This window comes from Pungitius pungitius, chromosome 8, assembly GCF_949316345.1.
Source record: "Pungitius pungitius chromosome 8, fPunPun2.1, whole genome shotgun sequence".
Taxonomy (NCBI): Eukaryota; Metazoa; Chordata; class Actinopteri; order Perciformes; family Gasterosteidae; genus Pungitius; species Pungitius pungitius.
In genome coordinates, this window is record NC_084907.1 from 16,713,639 (window position 1) to 16,736,263 (window position 22,625).

Genomic DNA, 22,625 nt, shown 5'->3' on the forward strand with positions numbered 1-22,625 from the left:
ACTCGGTCGTCATCAGTTCAACAACAAACTGCACACGAACTGAATTGGAGCAGTGAATTGTCATGTGGTGACGCATGTGCGATCAAATTGGGCATTTTTCCCCCAGGGGATGTGCCTTTGAAGAACATTTGAGGACAAACAAAGGACTCGACAAACCGGAGCGCACGTTCGGCTCTCGGCGTCCCCGAAGAGAGTCAAACGCAGAGCCCGGGCGTAGCGTGCACGAGCCGGCATGGCGCACTGCCGCTGGTGCCGCACATTTTGGCTGTCAAGTAGACCGCGAGTGTGCCATGATGTCCTTGCCCTTCACTCCAGCAAACAGGCGGCCCGCTGTGACCGTAGAGCCGCATTGCCGCATTGCGCAACGCAGAGACGGGGGCGAACACAGAGGAACAGGACATGCCTCGCCGAGGAGACGCGCGTGTTTCCAAGCTGCAATTGCACACAGAAGCGACCCCCTACACCCGTGTGCCGTGCACGTAGTATATATGCAACCTGACTACAAGAATATTGTATTCTCCAATCACATATTATGACGGTTTAATAAGATTCACTGAAACCTTACTAGAAAAACATCTGAAGGTCTCATAAAATAATTCCGATTTCGTTCCAACATGCTAACGTGCTGAATAAACTCCATAACAAATATTCTGACCAAAAACAAATTCCTATAAAACAAAACCCTTTATTAAGGGGGGGGGGGGGGGGGGGGGCTGATCAAATTAAAAGAGCAGTTAACACAACACATTTCACTGAGCATATGGCTTAGGAGCATAGCTACTTTTATTTATCTGCATGCAAGCTGAGGGCGACAATAGAAAAGAAACGCTGCGTCCCCAGCACAGAACAAGACAATTGAGCCAAATCCCACACAGCGATACGATACACACGATAGCATACATCTGTGGCTACAACAATGGATGGATTTAACAAAACAGAGCAGCACAATGACTGCCACACACACAAATACACACATAGAGACACATCAAAAGGTTCTCTCAAAGTCATAATAAATGCTTGAATTTGGGGATTTTTGGATCACAAGTTAATGGAAAAAAAGAATAAGTAAAATATGTATTTTGTATGTTATGGTTTAACTTTTCTGCAGTAAATTATAGTCAGTCAAATGCAAAGCCTCAAACAGAGAAAAAATATATAGTTTGCACAAACGCAACTCTCCAGGCACACAATGAAGCAGCTGTGTACTCGTTTTTATCATGCGCTTTATTGAGTAAACAAAAAGAGTCAAAATAAAACAACAGTCTCACCATCGAGGGACAGCCAGTCGTGCTGAGAAGATGGCAGGGCAGGGAGGTCACGCGCCTTGTATTCAAACACCACAGAGGAAGAGATGACCTCACCGCCCATAGCTACCTGTAGCATCACCAGTCCTGTGTCATGTGCTGAAAACAGTCATAAAGTAACGAATTAGTAAACCGGTCTCTGTGCTGAGAGTGATCTCTCCTCACAGGATAATTTAAGGACAGTCTGTCCATTGTACCATGTCAAATATTGTTTTTGCCCACGTGTGACTAAACAAGACTTTGTCTCGCAGTTGTCCCTCGATCAGACTTAATGTAGCAGGATGTGACTCATCCATCATTTACTAGACAATTCAAAATAAATGTGTTTGAATTGCTCTTGCCAGTCAGTGTCCCTCTTCAAAATACTCATACTTGTTTGTATTGTTCTCATTTGTGGGACTGTAAGGGTGTGCTGCCAACATATTAAGATTCTTTCTTTGAATGCTGAAACAAAATAAATGTCTTATTATAGGGTTTAGTGGAGTGGCAGTCGGGGCTAGGTTTGTATTTCAATCAAAAAGTATATTGTTTGTGCGTGATGGTGCATGCATACACATATGTGTTACCTGGGCAGTAGCAGCGCAGCACCCCGGGCTGGATGAGTGCAGCAGGGACACTGATGTGATCAAAGAGACAGCTGTACTCACTGCTCGACTCCAACCACGGACCTGTGATAAGCACCTTCACTCCACCCTGTAGCACACAAACAGAGGCTTCAGTCTAACAACAGTGTGTAGTGTGTTTCTATAAAAACACTCTGATTCCATCCATGGTAGAAACCATCCTCAGAGACACAGTGGCCTACGCTTTAACGTTTTCCATTATATGAATATAACTGATAGATATTAGTAATATGAACAATACTGCCATGCACTGTAGCTACAAATAAAACATAAACAACATATTGTCATAAGTAATGCACTTTTTTAGTTATTTCTTAAAACTCTACCATCTCCCTTTGAGCCTTTGAAGTGAAACAGTGGTACTTTTTAAGAAACCCAAAACACTGGAAGAACCAGTATGATGTAACACTGATGATCCTGGAAGAAAATATCAGCTGAATGCTTGCACATCTTGGGATGAGATCTCATGAGACATAGAATACAGTTAGTGAAATGAGTTATTTTTGACTAATAGATGCTATGTTTCCACAAGTTTCATCATGATTCAATGACAGAACTGGCGTATGGCATATTATAAGTGTTACATGGGTAAATTAATGAGGCCACCCAGCGTAATCACTGTAATATTGAAATTTCATCAAAATCCAATCAGCTGAGTCTGAGATATTCTGAGTCCTTAATGACCACACAGCCAGACTGGCGGTCTTACTACAAGTACATTGTGCCCAGCGTGCTTTCAGCGTTTAACAGCAGTAAGTCAATCATGTGGTGGTGGGGACCGATTTTCCTGTAGCGAGCAATGATGAATAAGTAATGAATGATAATCATGTATGGTTTACTAACCTCTGGATAAGACCACTCTGGGGAGTAGTCCGTCACACCAAACAGCCTCCCAGTCCCCTGGAGCATTCCAAGAGCTCCCTGCTCCACCTCCGAGCCCTGCAGGTGGCCTGCTCCAGTGCCCCGCCCCTCTCCTGCCGCCCCCTCCTGAGGCATTAGAACCCCGGTCACAGCTGCCCCCACCCCACCTCCAGACCCCTCAACTGAGATGAAATCATTGATAAGATCAGAGAACTGGCTTCCAAAGGAAGCCTCAAAGCCTTCCAGACTAATGGCCGCTCCTGCCCCTGTTGTTGCAGTTGATGCCCCCACCCCTTGCTGAGGAAGAGGAGAGCTATAAAGTGCCCCCTCGATGCTTGTACCAGCAGCTATTGACTGGCTGTTGGCCACCAGAGAACTATTGGCCCCTGACAAGCTAACGCCATTACAGAGAATTTCATTGTCCCGTAGTCCTCCACCACCACCTCTTCCCTCTTCTCCTCCTCCATTGTCATCAGTGGGTTGCGGGTAGTGTTCGGTGTCAACACTTGTGTAGGCAACGTGAGGATCTCCAGACTTGAGAAGCAACTCCCCTCCATTCTGAGAAGTCTTATCTAGGCCCCCGACCTCTCGATGTCCCCTGCTGCCGGACTGCTCGGCGGTCGTATCCTGTGGTTTTAGAGGAAAAGAGCCCATAGCTGCTTCTTGTCCATTCCTTCCACACAGGCCCTGCAGGTTTGGGCTGGCTTGGTGGAGGTTTGTATGCGGGTCTCCATTGGCGACTGGTATGTCTGTTTGCACCGTGGGCAGGCCGATAAAAGCCTGTGCCTCGCCTGGTTCCTGTGTGGCCTCAGTGCCATTGGTCTGCAGCTTTGAGGGCTGGCTTGCCTGGGGGGAGGCCTGGAGGAAGAGGCTGGGGGAGGGGTGGTGTACAGGCTGGCTCAGATTTGGGACACACGCTGATGACATCACCGCACTGAAGTCCATCTGCTCCAGGGTGGTGCTGGGACTGAGGCCCGTCCCTTCCCCTACATAGCTGCTCTGAGCGGCCAGCGGGGGCTCCAAGGGTGTAGGTTCCGTCTTAATGTTGTTAACAAGGGCCGGGTTGTAGATGAAGCCGTTGGAGGAGCCGTGAAGTCCTCCATGATCGCCGTTACATCCCTCAGCCTTCCCTCCACCTCCTCCATACGTCTGGCCCTGCTTGGGATTGTTGAGGAAGCAATCAGGGTCAAAGTTCATGGTGGTCTCAGGAATGCTGACTCCTCCACCAGAGTCTAAAGAGCTTGACAGAACCAACTCTCCGGCTTCCCCTAAGCCCACACCACCCGGAAACGAAGCAAACCTCTGATTTTCAGGGGCAACGGCCAACAGGATGCCAGCGGTGGGGCTTTCATGGGTGGATTCCAGCAGGTGGGTGTGGCCTGCAGAGAAAACTGAATCACCAGTCAGCGTGGTGACCTCAGACATGAACACAGCTGTGCTCTGTGTCAAGCCTGCCCCAATAGCCAGAGCGGGACTATCAGCCATGTCGCTGGTGATTGACAATGGGGAGCTCTGGGTGGTGTCAGGGACCTCCACCTGGTTAGTGGAGGTAGATGAGGACACTTCCATGCTGCTCTGTGGGAGTAGGGAGGGTTTGTTGTTTATCCTGCCATTCCTCCTCTCTCCTCCACCGGCTCTACTCCTGCCCCCGGTAGGAGTGCGCTCTGTCTGGCCCTCTGACACATCGCTGTTCTGAACCTCTGAGCCATCTGCTTCCTCAGCTCTCTGGCCTGCCGCTACACCGGTACCTGCTGCACCTCCACCTCCCGCTGCTGTCCCTGACTCCTGCTTGGATGAGATGATGCGCTGCTTGACACTGGAACATTTTTGATGCAGGCTGCTTCCAGCACCTGTCGGAAGAGACATTCAAACAAAGGAAACAGCATGTAAGGCAATGCATTTTTCTTTTAGGTTTTCAATTCATTTTCAATCTTGATATTACCGTAGAATTACCTCCCACACATTTGATGGTGTGTAAGGGTGCCCTCCAGTGTTTAAAATGTTCACTGGAAATAATTATATCATAAATACCCTTGTAACACAGGTTGAGAATCTTGAGTGTTCAACATTATAAAAACATAAATGCAAAATGTGCAATGTGAATGTAATGTCAAATGTCCCTTCTGAAGGTATTTCTAGTTTCTAAATTAGAAAAACTTCATTTACATTTTGGGGATTTAGCTGAAGCATTTTCCGATTGATGTAATTAAAACCAACAAACATAAAGGCCAAGATAAATGAAGCAAGTGTTTAAGAGAGAAGCGCTAGGAAAGGGAAAAAACTGGGAGCTGTTTTGTGTGACCAAAATAGGGCAGGTGGAAAAACGAGTGGGAATATGATTCAGTGGTGAGAGGGAGATTTGAGGTGCTACTTAAGTCAACGAGCCACTTAGGTTTGGGAGGCTCTCCTGATTTGCCCTTCCAAACCAGATGAAAAGAAGGGAGAGATTAGGTAAGTGTGTACGTGTCTTATTTTGACTGTAGCCTACTGGGCAGATTTCCATTACTTTTATTTGAAATACGTATCATGTATTCAATTTATTTTTTATAAAAACCGAATGTAATTTGTAACAAAATACTTTAGAGTCATTTTGAATTTAAATTCTCAAAGAACTTCCTCCACAAACCAAAAAACAGTTCACAAGTTCAGTTTTCAGGTCTTTAAGTTTAATGGATTGTCTGTCATGGTAAGAAGTCCTCTCAGTGTGACAGATGTTAAATAGCTTGACGTATAATGTATGTCTGGGTCTGGCTACATAGCCTATTTTATATATACATGGTGATGGTTAATTTATAAATCACTGCTAATGTGTTAATGATGCTAGCATGCTGACTAGGCTAGTGTTAATAAAGTTAACTTATCAGTCGAGTAGCTAGCTATAGGAAGAGGGAGATTGGGATGTTGTATGTTCAAGATCCCTTATAAAGTGAAGTCTGATCACTGATTTATTATTTTTCTTTTCATTCATTTTTTTGTGCAGAACTTGATGGACATAAATGTATTTTTAATTACCATGTTATTAATATTTTATGAATCTTTTATTGTTGATACAAAGCCAGTGTTTCCTATACTTAAATACAAAATTGTATTGTATTTTGTTACATTTTCTGGTACAAGTATTTTGTATATGAATACATTTATTTTAGAAATACATTTTGATGCATTTTTGCCCATCTGTGTACTGAAAATATCTACTCCTTGATGCCCATTTATGAATAATACATGTTGGATATTTCTAGCATCTGCGTCTTTCCCTCCATGCTGCCTTTCCGTGATGAAATGTGTATCTCCCTCTAGGTGGCAGCATGGCGCTGACTGATGGAGCCATCAAAAACAACAAATCTAAATCTGTACAAAGCCCTGATGAATGGAATGAACTTCCCTTTAACTCTTTAACAGCAGGGATTATCAGAAATATACCACTACTTTATAAAGTTAGTAAATAAATCCACTCTCAACGCCTAAACATTTCTTTTGATGAGTCCAGATGTTGCATTTTGCCTCACCAAGTTATCTTTACCAAAATCTCATTTCAACTCACATTAGGAAAAATGAGAGCACGAGGTGCTGAGTGACGGTAACGCTAACTCACACATGGGTTTGAGTTGTCCAATGAGCTCCTCCTTGCTCCACTTGGCCCACTCCTTTCTGTCTGTGTTGATGGAGCAAAGGACAGGACCACATGGCTTCCCGCTATCGTCCACTGCCGGTACATTCAAGTAGTGCACAAGCACAATGTCTGGATTCTACAGCACAGGGACACACACACACACACACACAGATACATGTACGCACATTGTGTCAGTTTAACACTGCCTTTATTGATTGATTCATTGTAATGCCCTTACCAACACACAACATGAAATGACTAGTCTATTTAAAGATGGAGAGGCAATAGAGAATGGGAAGCGGGAGAGAACGTGGAGGTCACGGAGAAGGTTGGACATGAGCGTGTCAGATAAGATTCTCTCACCTGCCTATAAAAGATTTAACAGCTCGAGTCCACTCATCACTCTCTCTCTCTCTGACCCTGCAGAGGCTGCAGAAGTGTCTACATGTGTGTGTGTGTGGGTGTGGTTTACAGTAGTTACCATTATACTCTAGGCCACCAGCAGACCTATGGAATGTCTAACCCATAAATGATTCAACAAGTGCAGTCACATGCATGCATGTTGTGTGTGTGTGTGTGTGTGTGTGTGTGTGTGTGCGTGTGTGTGTGAGATAGAGAGAGGCAGAGAGAAGAGTGAACGCGAGAGAAGCTTCTCTTGATGAAAGATTCAGTAGACAGACTCAGGTGAGGAGAGGACCTGCTGAGGTGGAACACATTTCTCTCCAAAAGAGGATGCCTGCTACAGCACCACACTGTGCAATGCAACGGCACTCACACACTGATTTATGATCACAGTCACTGATGTGTTTCGATAATGGCACAAAGAGCAGACAATGGCACTTCCCAGATAAAGGAAGTTAAATTTCCCTTCGGAATTTCAGAATGAAGATATCAAACTAGCTGGCCATGCCGAAAAAAGAAAATGTATTGGCTGATGGCTTATTCAATTTACAGCTGGAAAATCCTTCTTGTTATTTCTTGTGTTTTAAATGAACATGAATGGTTATTCAATATTTTCTTGAAAAAGAATAGATAAGGATGAAGAGAGAGGCAGTGTAAATGTAATTGTTTTTTAGGATTCATCATGTAACATGTCATTTGAAGACGATGAGGTCCTGGTGATCAAGTCTCAGATGGCCAATAGCAGAAGAGACATGTGCGAATGTGTGTGTGTGTGTGTGTGTGTGTGAGTCTGTGTGTGTAAATCCTGCTCTCTGTTGTCTTTCATATGAGCAGTAGAGCAAGTCCAACATCTCTATGAAAACAACATGCTTTTAAACAGACGGGACACCTGTGCATGTGTGTGTTGGTTTGAGCATGTTGTGCATGTTGTTTGTAGCTCCAGGGTCTTTTCTTCTAGAGGACCACGTGGAGAGTAGCGTCTGAGACCTTGATGCTAGCTCCGAGTATTGTGAGTCAGGGGCTCGACAACACACTAAGATCTTGGAGTTGCAATCAACTTGCAGAGATATATAGACATTTCTACATCGTATGTTAGCTGAATATAAGATATTGCCTCTGCATATTCTAGGTATATTCTGGTGGTCTTACCATGTGGTTGTGTGTGTGTGTGTGTGCACTCAGCCAAAAAACATCCAATTTTATTATGACCCAAGCTTTGTGAGTAATTTCACTGTGTCTGCCTCATTAATTTAGAGGAGCATGATGTTTACTGCTGTTTGATGGGTTAGCTTAGTGTTTTGTTTGGGAAATGGACGGTTTAACAGACAAAACTTTGTGTAACATTGCTAATATATGTTCTGGTTGCCCAGTTTTGTGAAGAATAAGGAATAACCGCATAACATAGCTGGAATAATTGCTACAAGATGGTCATAGTGTGGAGCTAAATACCTGAAATTGCAAAGGCACGCTGCCATATATGAGAATTAATAACAGATTATCACCACCCTGTGAATGCTGTCTCGTTTTATATTTGTATGAATGTGTGACGAAAGGTAAGGTGGGAAAGGGGGGTGGGCTTACCTGCAGCAGCCAATAGCATCTACGATGGAAGGTGGGGATGATGGAGGAGTGGACGTAGCAGCCATACAGACACTAGAGAGAGGAGAGGAAAGGAAAGGAAAGGAAAGGAGGAGAGGAGAGGAGAGGAGAGGAGAGGAAAGGAAAAGTGAGGAGAGGAGATTGCAGGGGTAGACGAGAAAAGAAAAATGGAGGAAGCGAGACAAAAAGTGTAAAGGAGAGGAGGAGAGGACAGTAAATGAGAGAACAGGAGAGGAGAACTTAGGTTATACCCACTTAGGCTGTATTGATTGCGGTGCTAAAACTAAATTGCAAACATGCTGTATGCATTTTTTTTCCTAATGTCTTTTCGAAAAGCTATAAATCTAATGTTGACAATTACAGCACAAGAGATTATGAAATTTAATGCCTCAACAGGACTAAACATTACCCATTAGGAATTCACAAAACACTGCGAGAGCAATCAGTAACAATGAAAGGGACAAAGAAGAGGAGGAGAAAGCGAGGGAAGTACGAGGTATCAGTCAAGGTAGACAAGATGAAGAGGAAGTTCAGAATGGACTCCATCTAGCAGAGGATGCTTACATATACAAAATAGTGTGGTGTGAAAGTGTGTGTGAAAAAATACCATATGTGTGAATGCAGACGTCAACTTAGTGATTTATACAATTTCATATTCTATATTTGTTTGTATTTGTGTTTGGTGCGGGATGAAATTAATTTCAGTACTACTGCCAACAAAATGCATGAACCAACACCAAGAAAACAATGCTTTCTTTGACACCTTAAGTTCAAGAATATTACAATTATTATTTTTTATTTAACAAAGTAAGCTGAATTTCTTGACTGGATGTACTTGTGCAGATTAAAAAAATTGAAAGTCAGTAGAAGAACATTCAAAGGAGTCTGAACAAGCATTTAAAACCAGTTCCACTGTCCAAGTGGCATGTAAACATTTCAACATTAATGCTCAAATACTGTTTTTCAGAGATTGCGCTTTTGACTGAAAAGCCTTCTATCAGGATCATCACAGAACCATTTTTGCATATATATTCTAAAGAAAAAATCACGGATCTCTCTCTCTCTCACACACTCACACACACACACAAAATGTGTTTGTGTTGAATTGCACACACACAAACACAAACGCTCAGTAATCAGGCTGTATATAACCAAGACTTACAATTTGTCCTGTTTTCTGTCTCATGAACACTTGTGCACACTTATATTTTCTATCCATTTGCCTCTTGCCTCAGAAGTAGCCCGCCCTCTATCTAAAGTGTGTTTTGCCAAAGGCAGAGTGCATCTCCATATATTTCCATTCGATATGAGGAGGCTCTACATCCAGGGTTATGTTTTTCTCCCCTACTTCCTGCTTCTCCCCATCCTCCTTCACTCCCTCTGCTCAAATTGCCGTCCTGCTCATTCCCGTCCCTTGCTCTACACACTGCTTGCTTTGGGGGGTCCTGGGAAGACGTGACACAAACAATTACTGAACAACTACCAGGGAAGAAACACTTTGTATATGTATGTGCGTATATGCATTCATGCACGATTGCAGAAAATTGCACGAGAGATGAATGTCAATGCGAGTGTGAGGTTGTGAATAATAGAGGTGCAGATGGGAATACTTGATCTCAATTATTCCCTTACACCTTTCTCCAGCTCACCCTAATGCAAAACTGTTGAGCCCTTTGCAAACATCCATGTGTCTCATTGTTGTCTCTCCATCGCTCTCCCGTCTACCTATTTTTTTTCTTTCTGACACATGCATGCTCACTCCACTCACCTCTTGGTATATTCCTGCTGAATAATCAATTTCTGAGCTGGCTGATGTGACTTGACCACACCCACACGCACACACAAACACACACACTCGCTCACGCGCAGACGCTGCCTTGAGACTGGATCGATACCCCTCTCTGTTCTGCTGAAGGAGGCATTGACATCATTCCTGGCCACAAGCCAAACACACTCTTATCCTTCACAAAGAGAGAGAGAGAGAGAGAGAGAGAGAAAGGGGGATGGAGAGAGGTAGAGGAAGGGGCACGAGCAGAGAGGGAGCCACAGAAAGAGGGACACCGCTCGCTCTCAACTAACACCTAGGCCTGCAGCCTCAGCATGTGGGTTTGCGTTGCCCCGTATGTGTATCCTCAAGAGTGAAGTAGAGTAAGTTAGTAAGATCATCATGCTTTTTCCATTACAGCTTCTTACCTCTACTCCCTGGACTTTGAGTTTCATGTGATCCTCTCTGGTGGTCTTCCCGTCTTTCCTTTTTTTCCAGCAGTAGCCATCCTTCCTGTACTTCACCTTCTTACGATTGTAGAGGATCATAGAGCCATTTTGAGGCCTAATGGAGCACAGGTGGAAAGTTAGAACGACAAAAAGACACAAAGCGATAGGTGTTGATTGTCCAGAGTAGGTGCACAATGGAGACTTCTGACTGACAACATACCACATACCAATATGAAATATTAACAAATATGGACGATATGAATCAATGTCAGTCTCCCACAGTCAATTTAGCTGCCCTCCTACATAGACTCACACTCCTACGTGTTAATATTTTAGTAGGGTGATTTATCGGCCCAGCAGTAACATTGGCCTCTATGCCCCCATTTCATATACACCTAGTAGGATGAAGACACGTGTGCACAAAAACAAACACACACAGAGAAACACACACACACACCCACCAGGAGCCATACATGTAGAGACAGAGACGCTATAGTGATGTCAGGGAAGGCAGGACCTCCTGCTGTGTGTTCTTTGAGCTCAATGTCAAACCTGCTGCTCAGCAATCAATCATTATACTTCTAAAACAGTGTGTGTGTGTGTGTGTGTGTATTTTCCTGTGTAGGTGGAGAAAAAAAATGCTCTTCTGCCTTATCTCGTGACAACAGAGAGAGAACGGGCACGTTAATCAATAAAATAACATATACTCACAAGTGCTCTCTCTCTAACGCATGAGCATGCATGCACACCACAACCACACACACATTTACACACCCTCTCTTACCCATAAACCTGCAGGTTATATCCCTCTTATTTTGCCGTTGTTTTATTTTCTGTTTACCGCTTCATCCGTTCCTTCATTTTACACTCTTTTTCACTCATTCAAATCGTTTCATCTTCTCTAGTCCTTTTATTTTCTCTTCTTTTTTAACTCTTTTTCTTGTTTCCTCGCCTCTCCTCTCTCCTAGAATATGATGTAGACACATTTATATGGACTGAGATGATTGCAATTTACTCTGAACACTGTGTGTAGTGAAATTGAATTTACTTTGAGCTGATTTTCTTTGACACCTTAAATCTGCTCCGTTTGGGGTGAGCCTGCCAGTTTCTTAGCCGAGTGGAGACCCCCACCCCCCGATCAAAGCCGAGTTTAGTCGCCCTTTCAAGCAGTGTGAGTCATCACAGAGCGGCTGATTCTAATTATGTTATGGAGAAGATGGATGGGATCAGATGTGTGCATATGTGTGAGTGTGTGTGGTTGTGTGTGAGAAATACGCGAACGTCCACGTGTGTGCATAGAGGTACGCGCGCTTGGACGATGCCCCTGATGCTCCGATTCAAGCAGACATAAATGCTATTGATTGTAACTGGGCTGTGATGTGTGGGATATAAAAAGCTTTGCCACGGTTACACTGTGTAGCAGAGCGAAAGCAGAGAAGGCAAGGGGGAGGAGAGAGGGGGGGGGAAAAGACAGCAAGATAAAGAGACAGAGTGGGCGACTGAGTGAGTCCGGTAAAGGGAGGATAGAAGGAGGAGTGGATGAGCAAAGTGAGAGGAGAGGGAGAGAAGAGGTAACAGTCATTACTTACTGATGAGGTATTTCAGTGAAGGGAGAAATGAAGGTCATTGAATGTTATCTTAATACCCCCCCCCCCCCCAAACACCCCCACCACAATTGTGCAAACACATGCGCACATTGGCATAAAAACGCACACACACACACACACACACACACACACGCGTACAGGCACATCCAAGCGCACGCGTAAAATGTCGGCAGCTCCGTATGCTGAGCCCCCTTCCATCTGATGGGATTAGGTGTAATCTGTCCTAATCGTGCCTCGTGTCATGTGTAAATGGGATTATATCTGCTGCTCAATAACACCAATATGACTGCTGCTGTTGCCGCTGGGGGGCTGAGGCTGTACGGCAGCACAACCAATCAATGACAAATCCATCCACAACCTAAACTGTGCTGCTGGCCTCAGGCTGCTCCTGAGAAGAGTCCTTCAGTCCGCACAATGGGAGCGCAGAGGCATCACCCCGGGCTTTCAGCAGTGTCAGTAATCACAAATGGGACCAGGAGGGTACCTCTTCCCCTACATTACTTTTTCTTTCTCTTTTCTCCCAGGTTTTCTTTAGCTTAAAAACTAAACTAAACTATTCATTGACAATGAAAATGCCCCCTTTTTCTATTCTTTCTTTAACCCCTTACTACCTCTCCTTCCTGGATTTAACCTCTCCCAATTCTGGGAAAGTAGCGACCAATGGTTAAATTGGATTGATGAATATTCAGTGCTGGTATGTGAATCCCTGTTCACACCACATTTTATATGAATTTACTCCCCCTCCTTTTAAACCCCCTGTCACCTCCCAATGTCTGAATTATACATCACTTATCCTAATACATTTACATTCATTAATACTCCATTTCTAGCTGACTCTGTGCTTTACAGTCCAGCCATGTTCTAGAGCGTTCTCTACATGAAGAGCAGGCCGTCAGCAGGACCCTTTGGAGACTGTCGACGTACATCACTAATCTTTTAATCAAACACGGGCACTCAGTCGTTGAGATTAAACCAACGTGAGTCACTGGCTGATTAAGCGATACTGTGATTGTACACGTGTCTGTATGTGATGGTGTGTGTGTGTGTGTCTGTGCAAACCACTGTCGGCGCTATTCTCACCTGGTTTTTGGCGATGTCGTCAGCCACTCATCATGTTTCTCAAAAGTGATGAGATATGCAGCAATCTCCTAGAGAGGCAAAGACAACACAGAAAAGTTATATTGGTGCGAGTATGAACGTGTGTAGCTGTGTGTGTGTGTATGTGTGTCACAGGGAGATAAAACATAACGGGTATTTCCAGATGACCTGCTGATGCCCACAGAGAGTGTGTCACTATCTGATTGCCACAGTGAGTCCTGGGCACCTGATTGGTCACAGAGCAGCCAGTCAGGAGACAGATATAGAGGACGGACCCTCAGGGCCAACAACCAATCACGCTCACCGACACACTGATGTCTCCCTCCGCTGGGGAGGAAAAGCTATCTCCTAAATACACACACACACACACACACACACACACACTAGGGCTGCATCAATAAAGAGAGTGCGCTGATAGGAAAAGTTTTCTTGTTCTTTGCCGTTTCAAAGTTTCCCGTCGGATAAAGCCTGCTCCTAACTTGATTCCTAATTTCCTGCGGCTCTTTTCATCCCATCAGATCTCCTCCCCTCTCAGCGCTATTTCTATCCTTAAACCGCCCTCTCATGAACAATAAGGAAAAAATAAAGTTCAAATCATAAAGGTGCATTCCACCGAGGCGAAGCAGAACGTCCACACACACACACACACACACACACACACCTACACACACACACACACACACACACACACACACACAGAGAGACAAAGCCAAAATAACTTATTGTTTGTATCTCAGGTAAAGGCTCTTTATTCCTTTGCCAGGTGAACTCTTGCACCCCTGGCTTCCTCCTTGAAATATCATTGTCTCTCCCCCTTTCTCTGACGCCCATCTCACCCACTTGTTGTGAAAGTCTATGAAATGTAAATTGTCCTCTTAAGGCAATCAGGGTTTGAAATGTGGCACAAAGCAATAGCGAAGATGACATCAACACTCCAGGCACTCCTTCATCTGCCCTCTCAGATCAACAGTCTCCTCTCCAGACCTCCTCTTCCCCTCTTCCGATCTATGTGTGTGTATGTGTTTTAAGGAATTTGTCCCAGTTTGGCAAGAGAGCACTCAAGCTCCAAACCGATCAGATGAGATGGAGGGACAAAGGATGAGGGGAAGGCAGTCAGGGAGGGACGAAAAGTGAGAGCAGCTGGAGGGTGCTGGCACTTAACCTGATTGTTTTTCTAAGTATCCGCCATTCGATCCACACGTCCCAACCCCCCACTGCCTGATCCTCCATTTACATCAGAGATGGCCATTTCAAGCAAAATACTATTTGATAATAAATGGGAACTATTTGCTAATTTGCTCAAAGTATCCCCGCCCAAAACCAACAAGGTTTGGGCGGGGCATTTTATTTGATGAGCTTAAAACACATCTGTCAGCAAAGACTAGAGGGACGCCACACACACACACACACACTTTGGAATAAGTGAAAGTAATGTTACTGGTGTATGCACATTACCTGGTGTATGTATATTTCCGAAGATTGGCTTTTAGATTCATTTGAATAATGTAATAATTATTTGAAAATTCAAAAGTCAGTCCCTAATGTGTCTGTGTTCACACAGTGAATGTGTGTTTGTGTGTAGGAGGAGGAACTGTCATCACGTCCATAAAATAATTATCACGATCAAGCTCGCCACTGTTAATGTCTGTCTGAGGCACATACCACTTTTTAGCCATAGCTAGGCACAGACCCAGACCCAGACACACACACACACACACACACACACACACACACACACAGGAGTGCCTCATTCATTTATGCATCTATTCATTAGCTGTGACAGGCAGTCACCTCTCCTCCTCCCAAACCACTCCGCAGCAAGTCAATATCCTATATGGCCTCCACAGCACAGGCCGGGCACTTGGGCTCCCCTAGTGACTGCCAGCCTGAGGGAGGCGGGAGCAGAGAGGAGAAAAAGAGAGGAGACGAGGGTCTGGGAGAGACAGAAGGATGGGAGGATTAAGAAGGAGGGAGAGAGACTTGCAATTAAAGGCCTGCCCCATAAGAGCCATTAAAAAGCCAGAAACAGAAGAGTCAGCTCAAATGGCAGCCTGACACACACTCTACAACACACCCACACACACACACACTCACATAGACACACTCACTGCAGACACACACTGCTGCTCCCTCCCGAGCCATAACACACACACACACACACACACGCCAATGTGAAGAGTGACAGAAGTGAGACGGTGAAGGTCGATCCTCAGGAAGTCACAGTTTCTGTCCCAATGGAAGCCAGTGATAGAGCATTTTGAGCATGCCTTGCGACACACTGACCCTTTAGGAACACTCTGCGTGCATGTGTGTGTGTGTGTGTGTTAGCCGTGGCAGACACATTGAATGGGAGAAGTATCCTTCTCCAGGGATCTACTCTAGAAACCCAGACGTTCTGCATGTCTGTGTGAGTCTATGTAATAATACATTACGACAGCTCCAGCTGAACACAGACACACACTTCTGCCAACACACACCTATGCCTGTCTCTCTGTGTGTGTGAGAGAGAGAGAGAGTTACTTAAGAAATATCTAACAAAGCAGAGTATGAGTGGGAAGTTAGATTGGAGCGAGCGGTGCAGTTGGGGAAATCAGCCTCCCACTCACGCATCACTGAGACCATCTCCCTCCAAGAAACTGGTGGCATGTACAGAAAATGAGACGGACAAACACACACACACACACACACACACACACGCACTCACACGCACTCACACGCTCACAGGCCTCAGGGAGGTTTTCAGAGGAGCGCGGGGAGGAGGGTGTGAAGGGGGGTCTCTTACACTGCAACAGACTTATCCAGGAGCCTTCCCCAGGGAGACTCCGTTATAGGGTTTAGCCACAGGCTATCATGCGTGTGCATGTGTATGTGTGTGTGTGTGTGTGTGTGTATTTGTGTGCGTGCACATTTTGCAGTCTAATGATGAGCATCACCCCGACAGAGATCTGGGGAAACATAGTTGTCTGTAAACTGGAACTGTCACATCTATTCGCGGGGCCTCAGATGAAGGCGTCGCTGGTTCTCACCAAGAAAATCTTCTTGCATTGAACAGTTTATTTTGGCTGTACGCAAACTGAAAGTGTCCTTTTCAACTACAAAATGTTTTCTACCGTTCTCCTTGTGCATAGTAAATCTCGTTTGAGGGAAAGATCTGCATTAGCATTAACACGGGAGGTCTACTGATGGTGTAATTTGTTTCTTAGCACCTCTGCCAGTTCTCTACTTCCTAGAACAAACCTGGGGGTCTGACGTTGATAGACACTCTATCTAAAATTGCCTCCCGTGTTTTTTTAATCTTTTGCAGACCACAGCCTTCTCCGCGGTTGTTATTTGGATCCTGAGCACTATCTCAGGCATTTGGTCAAATGCACATTTTATTGACCATGGTCTATTTTAAATGTCTCCTCAAATGCTCGTCATGTCAATTAGGCCAACAATGACAATTTTATGCTAAACCCATATCATTTGATTTGATCTGTAACAATCAATAACCAGGACTGTGGAATAGGAATGGTCACCCAGAAGCATGGCCTGTTCTGAAATCTGAACAGTCCCGAGTGACCTCTAGAATTCCTAATGTCATGCTGCTTTTCTGAAGAGAAAGCTGAATTTGCAATGTCTTTTGTTCAGGGTTAAGCTGTCATGAATGATGTGACGACGGTTGTAAATCATACCAATAGTGTTTTGTTTGCACTTTGTTCCTCTATCCTGGCTGATTATAATGTGTAGCCTCCAACAGAAAGAGAGCCAAACAATGAGTGATGACAAGAAACATTTTTTCTGTTCTAGACACACAATAAAAATCCATCAAGTCCATAGTAAACCAGAGCAATAATGTTTAGTTTGTATTATATTCCCAAACTGCTTTGCTCCCCACTGTGTGTTACTTCCAACAGCCTTTATATTACCTCTACTGGCTAATACAACCGCTTAATGCTGTTTCCATAACAACTGTTGCAAAGCCCCTGATCAGAATTCCTCTCAAGCTTGCTTTGTGTTTATCATATAAACACTTCATCACACAGTGGCCAACACACACATGCATGTCCGTGGACATAAAAGACTTGTACACACGTGCACACGAATGCACCGTCTATTAATACACAAAGTGTATGTGTGATGAAATAAATAAAAGAATATAACAGTTGTCCTGGCCTTCCCCGTCCCCCTCCTCTCCGTGACAAACCCTGCATGGACAACAGATTGGTGCACACACACACACACACACACACACACACACACACATTTAGTGCTGGTCTATCATTGAAGGACAAGGTCAGACCTTCAGAGGACAACAGCCCCTGTCACCTGGCTTGGAGAGAGACATGTGTGTTACACTCACCTCTGTCACACTGCAACGGTTATAATACACACACGCACAGACACACACACACGCACAGACACACAGACACACAGACACACACACACACAATTGGACATACATGTCAAAGCGAATGCACGGTGGGATGCACAGACATGAATGTTTGTGTACATACACAAACACACACATGGATCCAGAGGGATTTGGAAGAGTCCATGTGGCGGCTGCTGCTGCCCATGTGAGTGACGGCTTTATAATGAAATAGTCCCTTTCCCCTTTCCATCACTCCCTCTCCTTTTCGGCCCGACCTCTTTACTTTCGCCACTCTCTCGTTCTCCCACTTGCCTCTTTTTTTTGGTTCCATTTTCATCTCGCTGATATGTATATATAGGAGTCCAAATGGCGAAGGTGGCTACACACACACACACACACACACTAGAGACCACTTGCTGTATGGAAAGCAGCAAAAGCTTTTGAGCTGAGACCTGAGAGTAAGGAAGAGCCAGCCCCAATACTCTGAGGGAACATCAATCATATTTTTATAAGACTTCCACTCTCTTGCGCACCTTACCTGTCCTCTTCCTCCCATCTTGTATTTGCATTTGAGGAGACGGCCCCCTCTCTCTCCCTCTCTCTCTCTCTCTCTCTCCCTCTCTCTCTCAGCAGGAGGGGCGCCAACACATCAAAGACGCCAACAGGTGTTTGGTGTCAAACACAATGCCAGGACCCCCGGTGCGCTAGGGCTTCTTAGATAAAGCCTGTCAAGAGTCTTCAAAAACTCAACTCAAGTCAACCGAGACAGGGAGCACTCAAACGCACACACACACCGAGGTATACTTGAAATCTCTGACGACAAAAGTGTGTTTGCCAGTGGGAGGTGGAAGACGACGGAGCGAGTGAGAGAGAGAGAGAGAGAGAGAGAGAGGGTGGGGGCGACGCGGGTGTCTCAATGAAGGAGGTCTCCGGTGGTTGTGTTAACCCCTGATGCCTCATCTCACTGTGAGTCATTCTGCCCTCTGAGGCTCGTCTGCGCTCAGCTATTGTTGATGTTATTGTTGTTGATGAGGTTTGGTATGCTAAGGAGAGAGACAACAGAAAGACGGCGAGAGAGAGAGAGAGAGAGTGAGGTAAAGACAGGGAGAAAATAAATAGTGTGTGCCACCTCTCATTGGCATAAATACTTGTTTACAACAAGACATAAATTGGCACCCTGTCAGTCAGTCGCTCTATTTCTCTCTCCTTTAACTCCCTAACTCTATTTTGCTCTCTTCCTGCGTGTCTCTCTTCTTCTTCTCTCCCTCTGTGCTGCTAAGCGTATTACAACACTCCCTGGTTCAGCCCTCTCTCATTACCATATTCTAATTACATTCGTTAAGGGGAGCATTTGGGAGTTTAATGAATAAATTTTGAAAGATGGGTCTCTGTGGCGATCTTTAGGTCTGTCTCCCCCTCAAACCCTCCACCAAAGATGGAAGGGCACACACACACACGCGCGTGTGTGTGTGTGCCCTTCCATCTTTGGTGGAGGGTTTGAGGGCGAGACAGTAAATATCACAACAGCTCCACTTCAGAAGAAACAAACAAATGTAGATAACTGCTGGGGCTTACGCGGAGTCCTCTTTCTAAAAAAAAAAAAAAAAAAAACTATTTTGAAGTCTGTCTTTGCCAGATAAAGATTTCATGTCATGTGCTAGTTGTTTTGGAAAAGACTCGCAGCCACCCATGTTGAAGTCATGCATATTTAATTCTCCTCAAGCCTCAAAAACAAAATTGTCAAAGAAAAGCATCAATTTAAAAATGAACAAATTGTCTGCAATCTTTGCTTTATGTTTTGTACCGACATCAGAGGTGAAAGCTTGGTGCTCGCAGAGGGCCAGGTAGAGTTAAATCATGAGCAAAAGTAAACATTAAAGGTTATCAACCCTGTCTACCGCTGTTGTGCAGTTTGATCTGTCTCTGCCTGGGACGAAGCCTTGGGCTGTAGACTTGAATAGACTGTTATTAGGGTCCTCGCACTCACTCTTTCAGGGTATTGCACAATGTCATATACCTTCCCCATGGTGTAATAAAGGAGTCTCAAATGCATTCCCGATGCTGATGTTTGCCAGATTGTGCTTCCGGGAGTCAAGGAGCAACAGAATATATTCAACTGTTGCTCATAAATACCAATCAAAGCTGACGACATTGTGTGCTTTGACTTGGCCAACTGCTTTTGATTACTGACGATTAAACAAAACCCCAATCAACAGGATTAAATATGTTGAGATTCCCCATAACACCCACTTTTACTGCAACTGTACATGATTGAAATGTTTTTTCTTTTTTTTTCTTTGGCTAAATACATTATTTGTGAAATCCCAGAAAGGGTTTACTCGATGTATTGTTGACTTGACCTAACTCATAACCACAAATCCAGAGTCAGCATATATTGGGAAGTATCTGGAAGATCTTTATTACATCTTGTGGTAAATATGGCTTTGTTTTCATTTTAAATTCAGGTTAATGGCTTTCACTTGACTGAAACCACTGCGTGACGAATGGCTTGCACTCATCCATAGCTCACAAAATACATGAAGAGTGCAATGCCTTATGTGATAACATCTGATGAAAATGTGCTTCCATTAATAGTTTATAAGTGTACGGTATGGTGTATCCATAGATCCAAAGGGGCTCCTCTTCGCATTGATGATGCGCTCTACGTGGTAGAGCTCAGTGGCGTCACCCGCTCATCCAGCATCGTGACTCATGCAGTGGGCGCAAAAGGCTTTCTCTAAACTTGTATACAATGTAAGATACATAGATATAAATAAATAATAGGGGGGAGATGAGAAAATATAACCACCACTTTTACTGTTTGGACTCATTGATGCGTACGGAAACTACCATGACATTTTGTTTGCTTGAATCTGGTTTGCTTTCATCCAATTAAATGCATATTCTTCTGACAAAGCGATTTAGTAAGTGCTCTACTTTAATGTACTTTTAGAGATTGAGGAGGAGACAGACATCGTTCTTTGCCTGGCGGGCTGTCCAGGCAACTTTCCACCTCATATGAACTTTAATGGACTGTGACTTTCTAGTTCCAACATGCATTTGACACCTTAGAGTAGAAGGAGACTTTAGCTTACAGCCTTCCAGGGGAAGTGATGCTGATGTTGTGCATTGGACAGTGTTGAGACTTCTGAGTTGGCAAGCTATACATATACAAACATACTGCCAGACATACAGAGTACGCTGCCAACACGAGGCAGTTATGCAGTTAGGCTTAACACTAGGTAAGACTCATTCATGGGCTTGGAAAACTTGCTGTTGCCATGTTTTTCCTGTTTTCTGAAACAAAGAGCTAACTCTTCCACTGAATAGCAATCACAGTTTTGGGACTGAGCAATTTTGCTCCGAATATTACAAGGCAAATTCAAAGAAGACAATGACAAAGACAATATTTTTGGCAAATCTGTCAAACGTCGAAAGAACACTATTCTCAATAAAAGTGAGATCTTCTCCCTTTCATAGTAAGTGTTCGTCACCCCCTCACCCACCGCCCCACCGTTTAATACATTAAAACATTTTTGCGGTCATTATGCAAATGCAAGATAAGTATTCCTTACCTAGTTGCCTCTTTTTATGTACTCGGTGATGGATGATATATTACAGCTGGGCTTGTCTTAGACTAATGACACGGCTGCATTACAATGCACAACTTAGTACACGGCTAATGTTGTGTGTGCACCGAGAACACGCACATTCGCATTCACGCGCACAAAAGCCAGCTCGTTTCATCCTCATGAAATCAGGGAAATTTGATTACCATGACTTTAACAAACACACCCCACATGAGAGTAGACATTCCATACATCAGCGGGAGGGCTGGAGAGAGTAGAGGGGTGGAGGGAAGGGGGGAAGAGGGAGATACAGGGAGACGAAGAAATAAGTGATGCTGGATAGAACTGCAGTTTGGGAGGAGGAACCCTGGACACACACTGTGGTCTCCTGAGCGGAATGAAGCACACACACACACACACACACACACACACACACTACCAGTAAATGTATACAGCTACCAGGGTAAATCTTGTGAATGTGTTCATTTCGTGGATAATATTAGTGGAAATTCTATTTGCAGGATGATGAGACTCACAATTCTCTCAGTACCTTTCTTTTGTGAATATTATGTAGGCGGACAATTTACCTGTTTTGCGAGGCTCATGTTACAAATAGGAGATTTGCGAGGAATGGGAGATTTATTTGAGTAACATTATAATATTATAAAAATAGGATATCTTCACATCTCTGTTTGTTTCATATGTTAGCATATTCAACCTGCACAATAGTGCGTTTACTGAATAAGTAATGAATGAGCTTTTAACATTTATAAGGCGGATGAGACGTTGAGCCTCAGCAGTAGCCTCATTTATTCTATGTTTTAGAGAAACATTTCATGCGCTAACATAACATCCATCTATGAAAACATGTGAATACAAGGAAAGCCGGTTCAAAATGAAATCCTTTCATTGTGAAACAAGGCTGCATGATGCCAAATACCAGCTGCTGAACACTAGTCACAGTGTGCAGTAAAGATGGCAGGAGAGCTATATGATAATAGGACCAGGGAAACGCTGATATTTACAGATTTAGTTTGAGAAATGCTACCAGTAAATGTTAGACATTAACCAACTATGTGGTGGATGATTCACATTTAGTGCTAAATATTCATGTTCATGATTCCCCATCTACACGTTACCATTATCAAATCAAATGTACAGAGTGAATTGATAATAAGAAAGTGGTGTGAAACATAACGGGAAGGTGACATTTTTTTAATCACTACATTTTACTTTAAATAGTTATTGCAATCAAACAACCACATAAACTTACCAGTTTTAATTAAAACGAGAGTTGCACCCTGCAAGTGGTAATTAGTGGTTTAAAAGCCTATGAGGCCAAAACACTCAGATCCATTTGATATCCACAAAATGGACTATTTGA

General features: G+C 44.1%; 1 protein-coding gene across 5 annotated transcripts in view; it reads right to left on the reverse strand.

The window, feature by feature from the left end:
* LOC119229551 (calmodulin-binding transcription activator 1-like) overlaps positions 1–22,625 on the reverse strand; it is a 49,063-nt gene that overhangs the window by 12,496 nt on the left and 13,942 nt on the right. For all 5 annotated transcript variants that reach the window (XM_037490032.2, XM_037490034.2, XM_037490030.2 and 2 more), the window contains exons 4-10: positions 13,301–13,368; positions 10,593–10,728; positions 8,382–8,453; positions 6,381–6,534; positions 2,771–4,638; positions 1,871–1,997; positions 1,269–1,403 (exon numbers count right to left, since the gene is read on the reverse strand). In XM_037490032.2, coding sequence (XP_037345929.2) covers positions 1,269–1,403; positions 1,871–1,997; positions 2,771–4,638; positions 6,381–6,534; positions 8,382–8,453; positions 10,593–10,728; positions 13,301–13,368 — 2,560 coding nt within the window. The remainder of the gene's footprint in view (positions 1–1,268; positions 1,404–1,870; positions 1,998–2,770; positions 4,639–6,380; positions 6,535–8,381; positions 8,454–10,592; positions 10,729–13,300; positions 13,369–22,625) is intronic.